This window comes from Nothoprocta perdicaria, unplaced genomic scaffold (assembly GCF_003342845.1).
Source record: "Nothoprocta perdicaria isolate Ctin4 unplaced genomic scaffold, notPer1 scaffold_73, whole genome shotgun sequence".
NCBI lineage: Eukaryota > Metazoa > Chordata > Aves > Tinamiformes > Tinamidae > Nothoprocta > Nothoprocta perdicaria.
The window spans coordinates 1,741,970-1,757,266 of record NW_020456010.1 but is presented as its reverse complement, the minus strand read 5'-3'; the positions used below and the strand labels follow the sequence as shown (position 1 = coordinate 1,757,266).

Here is a 15,297-nt window from a genome sequence, read left to right as displayed (position 1 = left end):
AGAAGAAACATTAGCTATATACTTCTGACAACAATCCTTCTGTATTTTCTTTAAAATGTATTTTATAATTTGCTCCACATGCTGGCTGATATGATCTACAGTGCTCTTCAGCACGAGGTAGAGGGACAGGGCTATATTGCACCTTGAAACTAGGTATGGTCCTACTATTACTGTTTCTTAATTCCAACCTAGGATAAAGATAATTTACTCTGCGAGAGATGGGGATTCTGCTGTGAAACTTTTTGCCATCCATTTGCTTGCCCTGCAGCTAAAGATGACAGTGCTGCACCTACACAAAAGCTCCACACGCTTGTACCGAYGATGGCAACATGGGCACCTGGCAGCATTTAAATGTTTCATGTTCTGACTAAATGAGGAAGGTAATAAAAGCATATGCAAGTTCCTAATGACAATAGAAAAATATATGCTATYAATTCAAGTTCGTTCATTAACTGAAGATGTATTTATGGTACACATGYAAGATGCTTTACTAGACACAGGACTTTCTATAGGCTACTCCTCTGTAACACTGTGGACTTAAAAACAAAACAAAACAACAAAACCCTCAGGAGTATATGGTGAAGTAGCATAAACCAGGGATTACTGTTATCTCRCATATTTCAGCTTGGAATCACTGCCAGAAGTACACGTGTATGTTTACGCGTTTTTGTTTTTCCTTTTTTTTTTAAATTGAAAAATACAAGTCCAACAAATTGAAATTTCAAGTTCCACTCAATATTTTCTGTGACCAGACTACGACCTGAGCAAAATCTGTGATTCCAAAAAGCAAAACACTTCCATCTCYCCCCCACCAAAAAAGAACATCTCCTACAGAAAAACATGTAGCTATCAGTTTTATGGATACTGTACATTATGAGTAATAATGTTTACAGAAGAGGATTCTAATGAAGATCATGATTTGTAGCCACTCAGAAAATTAAAACAATTGTTCAATTTTGTCAAGAACAACCCAGAGTTAGCTGTTAAAGAATATAAAACAAACAAGACCATAAACCACATGCCTTTCACATATGTGTAACTATATGCACAAATTATTTTTCTTTTGTTGACTTTTGGTCTCTGTTTAAACAATAGTGTATCTGGAATATCTCAACTGCAGTTATGTGACTAGAAATACCAATATTAGACACATCAATATATTTAGGATTAGCTTTTTGGACTTGAATATTCACTCAAATTAGCACCAGGGAAGATCCATTACTATTTCATGTGCAGTGTAAGGCAAAGCACATCATTTTAGTGACCAAAACTATTTAGCTAGAAAGAGTATATTACAAAATGTTTTATTTGCTTTACTTACTCAAAAAGCTCTCTGTCCAGCAAAGCTGGTAAATCGTATTCAACAAGCAGTTCATAACTATGCCACAAAATTGCTGCTACACAGTGCAAATGGGAAGGAGATGGCATCAAAAGACCATACTCTCTGGTTGAGCTGTTTGGACAAATATAGCTGACCCGGCCACTTTTTTTCATAGCTGCAACTCTGGCGGAATCACTGACCCATTTTAGCAGTGCTTGAATTCTGGAAGGCAAAATGATGTATATTAGAAAGGGTCAAACAGATCTAGAAACACTGATAAACAAATCAGCTTGCTGTCTCTGAATAATCTGATTTACACATTTACCTCCTCTTTTGAAGCAAAGTTTAAGACTGAATAACTATTTCAGATTACTAGTAGAATAAAAAGTAAAAACATACATCATCTGAAACAGTCAAATCTAAGCTGTCTTCTAGAGAAAGGAAATGAGAAGGTAGCTAAGTTCTGAGTAGTTAAGAGAAATGTCAGTTGAATGCTTTAAAAATCTAGTCATAAAGCATGAAAAAAAGGAGGGTGCAGGATTCAATGGAAAGAATACAATGATCTAGGAGGAAAAAGGGATAGAGCTTCTTTGCATTTATGTACTTACAGGGTATTTCTCATCAAGCAGATTCTAGTAAGTCTTCATTTTGTGCAGTTAAATCAAACTACTACCTAGCTTATTTTTACACGCACTTCCACGTAATAGTTCAAATAACATTACCTATCTTTTGTTCCAGGATCCTGAGTTGTTCCAAGCTGATAAAGAATGTCTATTGTGGAGTCAGAAGAGAGACCATTTAATCTTCCGAACAGTAAAGGGCTATTCAGATCTTGCCGCATTTAAAAGAAAGGAAGGGGAAAAATAATAGAAGTACTTACACGTGTAAGGTTTAAAAGTACTCATGGAACATAGTTATGGAATTGAATTATTGAGTTTTGCTATTAGCAAAGGGATGTTAATTCTTGCACATATCATCACCTTGAAACTGCCCTTTTTGTACATTCAGTGTCATGTTCAGCCTTACTACAGACAGTAACAAACCCATTGCGATTCATCCGATACAGGAGTTAAAAGATTTGATTAGCAAGATTTTCTTGAACAACTTTGAGAGGGACACAACTCACTTCTATAGAGCAGTTAAATCTCATGGTTCACAGAAACAATTTTTTTTTTTTCAAACTGGAAACTTATTTAACTCCTATTTCCATCAATGGGACYGATGCCCAGGATTTCCTCAGATAATTTTCCATTCACCTCCTCCCTCATTTGCTTCTTCAGCTCCTGTCCTATTAAAAACTATTCTCTTACCTAACTGCATTTCAATAAAAGACAGTAGTCTCTACTGAAACTTTAACTCAAGGCAAAGTCAGTCACAAAACTCGTTAAAAAAGTCTTTTCTGCTAGTGTCAGCCATTTCAGTACAGGAAAGATAATAATTCAGATTTCTTTCTGTAAAAAAACATGCATCATACACTATATGCTCAGGGACAGAAACAGCAAGGTAATATGAAATCATAAATGCTAATAACATTTCAGTAAGTATTCAGTTACTGCAAAATTTCACTACAGGTCATAGCTCAAGATGTCTGTGCCCTGATCATGTACCTTCAGATTCACATATTTTTGAGGCTTAAGGTTATTCACAATTTATTTTATCTGATGGACTATTACAGTCCAAAGATTTCTGCCCCTATTTTCCTAAAAATTGTTTGTATGAATTCTTTACACTGAAATGTCAAACAATTTTATTTAGACATTCATACACAGATGCACTTAAGATTCTTTGCATGTCCTGTCCTCATGACCTCAAAACATCCTCCCAATTATATAACCAACAAGTAAATTGAGACTACAAATAATGATGTTGGTTGCACTGCTTTACTAGTACAGAATTATTCAGAAAGTTCTGGGATGCTCAGAAGCACAGTGTAACACAACACAACATGTTCTGGCAACCAAAATTCAGAACAAAAAATTAACATGTAAGCATGTTGATATTTGTACCTTTACACAAGCCATGATTTTAAGCAACAACTGTAAAGCAAAACCATAGCACTCACCTGCAGGGTCGCTCCCTGACGCCGAGCAGTTTCTTAGAAGAATGTCAATCAATTTTAGGCCTATTCTGGTGGACTGAAGGCCAATTTTTACAAGCACGGCCTCGATGTTTGGTGAGTGCATACCGCAGTAGGGGGACATGAGCAGAGCAGCACATGTCTGCAGCAGATTAGCCGTGGGTGCTGCAGCACTTGCCATCATTCCTTCTAAATCACTGATGTGAGTGAGGCAGTGGTGCAATAACCTTAGCCATCCAATGCTGGAAAGGAAAACAGGAAGATGAGCAGGGAATCATTCTAATATTTTATTTTGCCTCTAGAACATAACTACTTGCATTAGGTACTAAAGCAAAACAAAAGTGGCTGTGGTGTGATCAGATGTCACGTGAGAAAATTCAAATAACTAAATTCAACACTTCAGTGTAACATACAGCAGCAATGCTCTTGGAAGTACAGGTGTAAAGTTGTAAGAAAGGCAGAGTGTGGGGGCAGAGGGGTTTATTTTTATTATTTATTTTTAAAATACACCCCATAGAACTGTAGAAAGTCCAGAAAAGTTCTGCCTYCACAACCTCTCCTCCAGGTCTGAAGCGCATCTTAGAGCTTACACAGACAAATAATGGGAAAAGGGGTAAGACTCTGCACATTTTATTGTGTAGTGTCAAGTTTCTTTAGCATAAAGAGGAATGGTGAACAGGAAGGTATGCTTCTGACAACATCAGGTTTCTTGGTACATATTTCTCTCAACAGAGCCAACCCACGAGCATCTCAAACACTCTGACAGTCATTTTGTTTTTGTTTTTCTTTTGTGTATGTGTGGGGGTTTTTTTGTTTGTTTTTGTTTTTTTGGTTTTGGATATTTTTGTACACACAGAAGTTCTTGTATGTGCCAAAATTCACGTGTCAATGAATGTGCATTCAGACATTAAAAGGAACTGGCCAAATAGTAAATGTGAAACAGCACACTGCTTCACTTGGGCACAGCAGGACCCAACCAGAAGGTTGTCTTTATTTAAGGTCGAGAATTCTGCAGTATTTGTTGACATTAAAAATATACAAATGCATAGTTTCCCTAAAAAGACAATTAGTTTGCAATGTCAGGGCCAGATGCATACATTCAGGGTCTATCACAAACCACAGTGAATCTTAGTGAGCTTGAAGCCCTACTTGATTAAAGTAAAAAAAAGCAAGCAAAAAAAAGTGGAAAAAGTGCAAAAATCAAGTATTAACCACTGCATTTCTCCCATGTCTTTCTTGCTCCTTTAACAATATTGATTAGTATTCCTCAAGGTTTGTTCTTGAGAATAAGAAGCACCAAGAAGCACGTTGGGAAAAACAAGCCTTGGGAAACCTTTATATACATCTTATCTGAAGTTTACATTTTTATTTCTATAAGAATTTATTCAAAATTTATCACTTCAGAAAAGAGAAAAAATTTCTACAATGGTTATGAAATTATATCCAAGTTTATTTAATGTATATACACACACCATATTATTACCATTTGTCTACCGAGTTTCACATACTAAGAGAAAATTTCCAGACATGGGAAGAATCTAAACTTATTTTTTCTTTTAGAAACTGATTTGTGATTTTTGTGAGACTGTGAGGTAACATTTTTTTTTTTTTTTGGAGTAAAAAGAATAGCCATGGTATAGTTTGGCTAATAAAGTTTGCCTCACTGTTATTCAATGGCCAATTTCAGCTCTACAGTTGTTATTAAATACACACCAGCCAGTATTCATGGACTCTAAATTTCCTCCCTCTCTCAATTTCTTTTCCCCTAAAGAAAAAAAATAATTAAAAGTTTCCTAGGCTTTCCTTTCAAGTTTGCAAATATTAAGGCTCAAAGGAAGAATATTCTAAAATCAAGATTTTTTTTTTTTTTTTTAACCATTTATTAACCTAAATTTCGGTGGAACCAAGAAACTTCAAAAAATCTCCTCTACCAATAAATCACTAAATTCAAAGTCAGAAAAACTTTAATACCTATTTCAGAGCAATCCTTAAGGGCTTATTTCCTTTTATTCAAGGTACCATCTAGCCCCATAAAAGCATGTGAAGAAATCTTGCTGATATGCCGGAATCACAACATTCAGTTCATATTTCTCAAGTATTTGCCAACTGAAATATTAGGTACGACTTCCACAACACTTTGTATTGTCCTATTTCTATTCCTGCTTCAATATTTTTCTCTGCTGAAGTCAGAGTTATATAAGAAATATGCTGCTGATTATTTTTCTTTGACAAATGTCTACACATCAAGAACACAACTTGCAACTCTGAATGTTTTTCTATTAGCTATTTGTGTTCTTTATAATACAACACCTTCTTKTCCATACAGATTAAATATGCCACAAGGAAATCATCACTTATGTTACAGTTTGTAAAAAGACAAGCAGGTCTTTAATATATTTAGAACARAAACTGCAGATGTTGAAGTCAATTGCAAAAATCACTACTCATGAAAATACTTGATAAGTGAAGGATCTGACTCCGAATAGAACACACATAAAATAAGAATGAACACAGAAACTGTTCAGCTAGYCTGTTGAAACTGATACTATGGGGGGCATACCTTGTTTTGGAGACCTGATCCTCAGAAGGAAGGAATGGATTATTGACTGTGGCAGATGAGGTGTTTCCAAAGGCTGTGAGGCCCAGCAGTTTGATCTGAGAGAGGCCCAACGTGCTGGCATCTCGGGGACGATGGAGACGGAGGCAGACAGCCGAGGCCACCTCAGCTTTCACTAGCTGGATTTTTATATATGTGAGACCACTTGTGATAACAGGAGTTGACAAAGGTAACATATTCACACCATCTGCACTTATTTCAACAGATACTGACGAAGGGCAAGCTGCAGAGCAAGGAAAGAAAGATGGTTTAATGCTATTTAGAAAATTCAAATGATTTGAAGGTTAAATATTACGCATTTTTTCCTGTTGAAGACATAGAACAAGATGATTAAAAACTATATAGAACTGCAGCTGGACTACTTGTCTTGTGTGATGATCAATAATAAYGTGCACATGCATTTTCATACATGGTTTACAGAGTTTACTTCAAATGAAGTTCTGTTGGAGTACAGGTTACATCTTTCCTGACTTGGGCTGTGACAGTAAGACAGCAGCAAATTGGTTTCTCTTGAGTCTTATTCTAGCCACCATACACGAATGTTTTGGCAGAAGACTCCTAACCAATATCACTTCACACTAGAATTTGGACAAGTTCTTTGTAAATTCTCAAGTTAATGCCACAAAATTCTAGAACAGATTAAGCAAAACAGATGCCTTCAATTCTTMAGAAAAAGCAGATCTGGAAACTTTTCAGCTTGTTTTAATGAAACAACGTGTCCGTTCTAGTTCCTCAGATTATGTTCTTTGCAATATTTCTCAGTCCCAATCTTTGGGCTGTCAAACCAGCCCTCCTGGTAGCAAAGCACTCACTTGCAAGAGAAGCCAGGTGAGGCTGGATGTGGATCTCCTTCAGCAGCACAGCGGCAGGCAGGTGAATGGTGAGGTCGCACCAAGCCTCCTCGGGCAGGAAGATGTAGGACCAGGCGGCAGAGCGGGCTCGTCGGTGCGGAGGGGTAGCCTGCAGCAGCACTTCTGCAGGCTGCGCAGTGGGACTGCTCGAGGTGATTGAACCTTCAGAACAGCACCGTCAGGTATGAACGCTTACCACTGACACCCCGATCAATTCAGAACGTGCATCCCRAAAAGACTTTATTCCATTTTACCTCATTTGGGTTTTGATAACATTCTCTGTATTATATTGACTGTTATTAAGATGCTTTTCTTTTGCTCTTTGCAAAACTAACACTTTAAATTTGCAGTTTATGGATCCATATATGTGCTTGAAAATTTGCTGATGGACAGTTGCTGCTCAAAATGTAATGGCAATAAATTACGCAGTAAGTCACCTAATTTATAAATGCTAAAAGCAGCTATTTAAAGTAATACAAATAGCTGCAAGATTCTCAAATTCACGTTTTAAGCAACATGTGTTTAACATTAGATAACACATTCCTGAGGTGAGCCAGGGGAGGGAGAAGCAATACTGAACATGAACACACTAGTAAAGGAAAAGAGCCCTAGTGCACTGCTAGAGTGTACTGCCTTTTCAAACACTCACCTGGTGAGTGGCACCCATTGTACTGGTACCGTWACAGCCCATTTACCATAACATACATACCATAACATATCAACTCTAACAAATATTCTGAAGACACCACACAAATTATGAGGTACAGGTCTAACAAAGCATCAGGGATATTTAGTCCTCAGTTTCACTCTCTGCTGCTGTTTGCATAGGTCTGCCCCATTCCATGTTATCCTACTTGGCTATGTGTCTGCAAGAAGCTGGGTCAAATCAGATGCATCTTAAGCCAAGTCAGTGAATCTTAGCGTGGCCGTGGAAGACAGTGGGCAGGAACAGGGCTTCCCACTGCCTAACAGAGGAAGAAGAGACTCCCCTTCATGCAATGRTTGTGTCAGATGCAGATCACTCCTTTTCCTTCTCCTCCCTTCCAAATGGGGTTGTATATTGATAAGACTGTGCAGGGGAGCCCAACTAAACATTTCCTTCTCTGACCTCTCCCTAGTTCAGAAGCTTTCATAATGTTATGATAGCTTCATGATTGTAATACTTTACACTACTTATCACAATAGTGTAAGTATATGATAGATATTCATATGATCACTGAATATCAATACAAGAGAAACTAGAGTTACTTACCCAAAGGGGCAAAATTGTGAATCCCTTCTGCATTATCAGGCTCAGAAGCCAGCACTCTGGCCTTCAAACTGCTGTCTGTTGCTTTGGTGGGACCAGAGTCAAGGAACTTCATTATAGTTGAAACCATACTCCTTGCAGTGTTAACAATAGCTCTTGTGCTCGTTACCATGTTGTTACAAATGAGCTGAACACCACCTATGCGCAGTGAAAAAAACCCACAGGTCAGAAGTGAACAGATTGTAAGCAAGCAAAGCCATATCTGCTAAATTTGATCCTTCAGACACATATTTGTATTCCATCTTTATGTGCCCTAAAATCTACTATAATCTTTTCACTACATAAGTAAGAGACCTACTTACCCATATCATGGAAAGCCTTAAGTGCCTCACTCGTGTCCAACACTCGTAATATGAACCAGAGCAGTGGCTCAGATAACTGACAAGTGGCGAGAGAACCCTAGAAGAAGAAATATGTAATTTCACACAGAAATAATAGGACAGAAATATGGACAGCTGCTCTTGGTCTTCACTTTGGTAGGCAAAATCCCAGAGAGGACATCCCACCACAGTCCATTTCTCTACCACAAAATAGTAGTAACATGCTCCATAGTTTCACTCCTACATAGGAGAAGTTTTTTTGGGGAAAGGAAAAGGAAGGAATTACTACATAAGTAGTCAGAGGGAAGTAAAAATACTGAACATTTTAAATAGTTATTACTACGAATACAATAAATGTGCCCCTCAGCTGAACACAGTCAAACCAGTGTGGGAAAAAATTTCAACACATCTTTACATCATAAACCAGTCTCGATGGGATGTTGGAATGTCCATAGGAAGAATTTCCATCCCTCCACCCCAGGCAGTTGAAGGAAGACTAGTCTTCTAACTTCAGCACCAAAGTAAGGTGAGGTTGGAAAAACGTTACCATTTCTTWGTACATGTCATCAGTCCAGTCCATTAGGATTTTTTCCTTATGGTTTACAGTGTGAAACAACTAAATTATAATTATCTCGAAGCCCTAAACAAACCCTACCTGTCTTCCCATGTATCCGCAGGCCATGTAGGTAAGAATTGGCTGCAGCATCACCTGCACCGTCGTCGCTTTTTTACTAAGTGTGGTCAGGATAGTGAACAACCCATCGCCAACCGATATTGCGTCTAACCCGCCATGAAAGTTTTCATGTTTAGTTAGGTGTAAGCCACTTGCACCTTAGTGAAAACAGAAACAGTTCAAGCTTCAGAAATTAAAGACTACCAGGACATTTAAGAAAAAATGCACAGTGCATCAAGAGAACAAAGGTACACAAATTTCCTTTCAGTCAAATGTTCACACAGATTTTTAYAAACACTATCATATAAGTTACTATTAACATCCCCAAATACATTTTACCTTCTTTACAGTATGAGTATGAGGTATGACACTGGAAATTAGAAAATTAAGACTCCACTTTAGGTATGACGTTATAAATAAGGGTAATTAACAAAGAAATCAAACAGAAGCTACAAGAATTGGAATCAATCCTAGCCAAAGGTAATTAAAACGCATTTAGGATCTTTTCCCCAGAGAATAATGTAAGCAACCATTTGGTGCAGCCAAAAGCCCCAACCATTTAATATATGCACATCTATCTAAAATACCTCACCTTAACATTTCATTCTCAGTGTTTCAGAATGAGATCTTGTTGACAGGACATCAGTACTCAGGAAATTAATGCATAAATGATATACAATAAAGTCTGACTGCCTAAAGATTCAAACTCTTCATGGTTTGGCAAAGCTAAATAAAATGGAGGATACAGCAGAAGCCACTGAGGGCAGGTTAGCTGTGAAGACTGAGGCAAAGGTGGGACAGCGATTGCTATTTGTGTGATTTTCACAGTCTGTCAAAGACAAAGCACCACAAAATAAGAAATAATGAAGAGACAGAACTGCCATGAAAGGCAACACAGCAGATGTTTTAACTTCATGGGACAAGCAAGTTACTCATCTGTGTTTCTGAGCTTACCGGAGCCAGCAATTCAACACAAATGGCTCAAACTCTGACAGCAGCCCGGCTACGTATCAGCAGACACCTGCAGACGTCTTCCAGATGATCTTTTTTACTAGTTATGTTTACTACAACATGCTGATAGCATTTGATCCAAAACACACACTGTCTGCAATGTCAGCAGCAGTACTGGATGGATGTCTTGGTCAAAGAATTTGCCTGACAAGAGCTTAATCCGCTTTTTTGTTTTCCACAAAGGAATGAAATCCATAAGTAGCCACATTACACTTTTCTAAAACATACATTCAAATTAGTGCCAATAACCTGTATCAAAAGGCTTAGCAGAAAGAGCCCACTGAAGAGATCAGCTGGCCCAGCAACTTGCCAGCTGGGCCAGCGCTGTGAACAGCGCTTTGAAACAGGGCCACCTTTCCAAACTGCCTTTTTAAAAAGGCAGAGCTATTCCTGGGCAGAAACGGGTTGTTCAGAAGGACGTAACGTTGAGGAGGGTCTTCTGGGAGGTGCTGGCAGCACATCCCAGCCCATCCAACTCTGCCTGYTGTTCCAGTACCACCATCAGAGGTCACGAGTTTCTTCCTCAGTTGCTCTTAAGCCAGAATGAACCGCTGGCCTAACCTCCACACACCTCACTCAACAAGCACACAGGTTTTGAGAGAGAGTTTAGGTTAACCTTTGCTTCAAGGAAACCAGTACAGAAAGGGCCAAAGATTTGACYGCAAGCAGAATCACTACCAAAAGCACAGAATTTGGCAACTCACCTCAGAAATGGAAGAGTCTCTGCCTATTGTCCTGCAAAATGCTTTTGTACTTTTGTGCGTGCCGCGCTATCCATGGCATTTCTGCCAGCAAACAAATCATATACTARTGTTGCTGCTCACAAGCCATTCTGCTGAAGATGAACTACTGGAGCAACTCTGCTGCTCAGAATCATAGATGTCATCACCTTTCCTCCCCTGCTTGCATGCACATGTGTGACTGGAGCTCCCAGAACCCAGTTAAAGAGGTTTCTGGTAAGAAGTGGTATGGGAATCAGCAGATTTCATCTCTATGTTATTTTTGTGACAAATCCTTTCAAGTTTGCATCCAACTTCACTGTTTGCAGAAGTTTTAAGCATCCCCCACCCCAAAAGGTTTTTTATTTACAAAATACCTACCAATAATCATTGCCATAGCGCTGCTGTTGCACTGGCCAAGAGCAGACAAAATCTGGCTCATAATTTGTTGGTTGGCTAACACCAAGTCTGCCACATAGGCAGTGGACCCTTGAGTACTGGAATTGTTTCCATTGCCATCTTTGCCTCCTGAAACCTTTTCTTCATCAGACACGCTGTCTGTGGTACTGCTGGCAACTGGAACACGAGCACTATATTCTCGGTTACTGGAAAGTGGCAGCTGAACTAAAATGTTCACCAGCTTTAACAAATCAAACATCAGTTGATCCCTTGTCATTTCTCCACAAACTGCTTTGGCATCGCCGGGACGAATAATGTTGGCAAAAAGYCCTCCAAAACACGCTCGAGCCCCTACAGAGCTGTCTGAGCCGCTGCGAGACATCACTTTGTCCGAACACGTAATGTAATGATGCACGAGGAAGGTGATGGACTCAATGACTGCAGAAATGGTGCTCACGGACACAACTTCGAAGTTCTGCTCCAAAGTAAATTCCAGGAGTTTCACTTGTGCGTCCAAGGGTCCCTGGCCTGTCTGGAAAGCACCCCTGAGGGAAAAGAAATAAAAAAGATATTGTTAAGTATTAACAATTAATGCTCCTTGTTTGCATGACTTATATTCGAAAAAGAGTGCTTGAGGAATAATTCTCAAAGCACCAATTTTCAACCAATACAAATCCAGACATTACTGGAAATGCATGATGCAGCATATACTGACCTTTTGACAAGGGACAGCTTTTTAATATACTGCTTATTACAGAGTCTACAGAATCTCTCCATTCTTTCACTTCACTAGAATTGCCAAAGTTAAAATTTTTCTGTGACAAATTTAGGACCTATTGTTTTCTAGTGTGTAAATACACAGGTCTGAAATAGAGCCTTGTTTAGGCTAGAAAAATTCACGTATTCACAGGGAAATGTCTTCTAAAACATGATTTTTTTTTCCCCTTCTGGCTAGAAGAAAAGAAAACGCTCAGTTTGAACAGCAACTTTACATAAGAATATGAGAATGGYACACAAACCATCACAGATGGGCAGTTTTAGTTTGATTACTTGCAAGACTACTGTAAGGGATACATTTATTTTCCTGAATGTATTCACATGTTTACTCATGGACTGCAGAGGGAGCCTTTTGAATTAGTATATTTAAAAATAAAATTGGTGCTAATTTTGGGGGTCTGATTTAATTTTTGAAATATTTCTCTCCATCTTTGACACTGAGCAATCTCACAATAACTTTCAATCCCAGAAAACACGCTAGCCTTCTCCAAAGCTAAAACTTCTGTGGCCTTTTTAGCTTATTTCAAATAAATTAGAGCATGCAGATAGGCACTGTATGATTCATTACAAATTAACTTTTCTATTATTATACACATTCTATAATTAGTTGTTCAGTGATGCAAGCTGGATCGGCCCACCCACTGCTTCAAGTTATAAGGCAGAACTGCTTAGAAAGGCTGCAGTTGTTTTCTCCACGATTAARGGATAGACAACACCAAAGTGCCACCTGCTGGGAAGAAGGGAAGAAAGGAACCAAGGAAACCCATCCCTAACCATAGGAAGCTTTTCTCTGGGGAGGTGCAATAGATCGATAGAGGAAAGCAATGATAATTCCTAACGTATTTCAGATCAAGCAGTTGCCACAGTTCTGCAGTGTTGCCCAACTTTTGGTCCACAACAGCCTCGTACTCATCTATCTTGCCATGAAGAAGCAGAGCTGTCTGGGAGAGGCCAGATTTGCTGGAGAAGCCACTGGCCTCTCCCCAGCTTCTTGATGCTCCTTCCCCCAGTCCCAAGCACACGGACAGCCGTGCATGGAATTTCCATGCACCACGAGCAGCCCTGAGCCCGCTGGCTGCCCTGCAGCTACGCAGGGAACCCCCTCCATAAAATAYGTGACAGTATGGGAGGTGGCGAGGCCCAAGGTGCAGCTGTGATTCATGACCTGCACAAATTATAAAGATAAAGGTGGTATTAAAAAAAAAAGAAAAAAAAAGAACAAGACAAGAAAGCCTCAAGGTTTACCTTTCTGTTGAAAGTATATGTATTAATTTCAATAAAAATTCACTGAACATCTGAGGACATGTTGAAGAAAGATGCACTTGTAATCGAGTAAGAAATTCTTGCATAGCTTGGGTAGCTGTTGGCCCAACCTGGAAGGAAAGCTATACATAAGGGGAAATGCCCTCAAGAACATTAAGCTGTATCTAACAGGAGGAAAAAAATTAGTTTTGGGGAGGGGGGAGGGACTTCACAGGACAAACATTGAAATATATATATATATTTTTTTATATTATGTATTGTCAACCATGGGGAAAACAAACAAAAATAAATAAATCATTCCCTTTTCTAAAATCATTTTGCAGCTCAGGATTTGATCCTTACAGCAATGCAAGCTACACTCACTACACAGAATATAATTCTAGGTCAATCCACAWCAATTTTCACAAACTAGACATTCATGTACAAGTATTCTATACTAATTATGATTGTACAATGCTTCAGTTTGGAGAATAATCCAATGATTTTCCCGGAGACTCCTATCAAATACTATATAAAAATAACTCCTTTTTTGTTTGTAAATGGTGATTCACAGATATTCCAAAAACTATGAAGAGCAATAAACCATTCGTCGAAATTAGGAGACACACAGATTCACAAAACAGACAGAAAATACAAGCACGTTTACACCAAGAGATTCGTTTTTGCAGTCATTTTCTTTTCTTACTTATTACATATCTAAACTTAATGCTCATCAGCAGTTCCCAACCCAGTCTGACTTCAGGAAGCTAACTGAACTCTGAATTATTTTTCCATGCACACTACTAGAGCCCCCTACCACAGAGCACTGACATAATCACATGACACCCTCTTGCTATATAAAATCTCCAGATAGGTGGAAAAGGGAAGATTAATTATGAGTTATAATACTCATAGTAGATTACCAACATGATAGTTTCTGTGGCTCTTTATCAGAGCCAGCTAAGACTAAAAATAAAAACRATAACAAGCCACAGCTATAATACATTCTGGAAAACACATATCAACTGTACCCAAACCCTATTATGAAGGCTTATTCTGTCATTATAATTGCTAGTTACCTGTGGACTGTGTTGATTTGTTCCGTGAGGATTACTGCCAGAGAGAAATTTCACCAAGACATGAATGAGGTTGGGATCTGACACCAATAGTTGGGCAGTACTTTCCTGAGCTCCAATGGCACTGCTTGGACCAGCTTAAAAATAAACATGTGAAAATTAAATTTCTAATTTAAACTGTTAAATGTAAACACATTTACACTGTTCATCCATTACATTTACTTCATCCAGCACACATATTCAAGGCAGAAAGCGCTAACAAATCATTGCTACAWTATACTGATTGTATATGTGAATTTACTGTTTTCCAATAGGTACAAGCATTGACTCCCTCCGTTCCCTCTGTTTTCCCTCTGAAATATTTCAGATAATATTCCTGAAAATAGAGTTTCATTTTGTAGAGGCGATATATTCAGATATCTTTACATTTTTCTCTCTATGAGTCCAACTTATTAAGGTTCAAATACAACAGAGATCATACATTCTATTATCCTGTAAACAACTGAGATATTTTTGTCCATGATGGTCGGACTTCTCATAATTGACTAAAACCACAGGGAACTTGACAGGTAAGGGGTGTGGGGACTCGAAGTTGAATGTGTTTTTATGAAAGGSGACACCTAAGTCATTTGATAGTAGCATATACAATCAACTCAAATTATGATTTCAAAAAAGCAGAGCTMTCTACCAAATAAAAATATTTATTCTTATCATGTTTTACCTATTTAGTTACAATTTCAGATTATTACACGTTGAAGATGTGATTTGTTTTCAGTTTTATCCCACCCTTTAAATTTAAATCAAGAAGAAATGGTGCTTTGCTATGGGACAGTTCACCTGGCATCCAGTGGATCACAATAAGCTACCTGGATCAGGGAGGATAAAAAAAAAAAAAAAAAAAAAAA

At 38.4% G+C, this 15,297-nt stretch overlaps 1 protein-coding gene across 1 annotated transcript in view; it reads right to left on the bottom strand.

Moving 5' to 3' along the window:
- The window catches only part of BIRC6 (baculoviral IAP repeat containing 6), a 144,276-nt gene that overhangs the window by 67,402 nt on the left and 61,577 nt on the right, over nt 1-15,297 (bottom strand). Inside the window, exons 43-53 of the mRNA XM_026051196.1 lie at nt 14,396-14,529; nt 13,320-13,447; nt 11,280-11,842; nt 9,151-9,326; nt 8,478-8,574; nt 8,119-8,313; nt 6,828-7,028; nt 5,959-6,238; nt 3,384-3,640; nt 2,044-2,152; nt 1,322-1,543 (exon numbers count right to left, since the gene is read on the bottom strand). Coding sequence (XP_025906981.1) covers nt 1,322-1,543; nt 2,044-2,152; nt 3,384-3,640; nt 5,959-6,238; nt 6,828-7,028; nt 8,119-8,313; nt 8,478-8,574; nt 9,151-9,326; nt 11,280-11,842; nt 13,320-13,447; nt 14,396-14,529 — 2,362 coding nt within the window. The remainder of the gene's footprint in view (nt 1-1,321; nt 1,544-2,043; nt 2,153-3,383; nt 3,641-5,958; nt 6,239-6,827; nt 7,029-8,118; nt 8,314-8,477; nt 8,575-9,150; nt 9,327-11,279; nt 11,843-13,319; nt 13,448-14,395; nt 14,530-15,297) is intronic.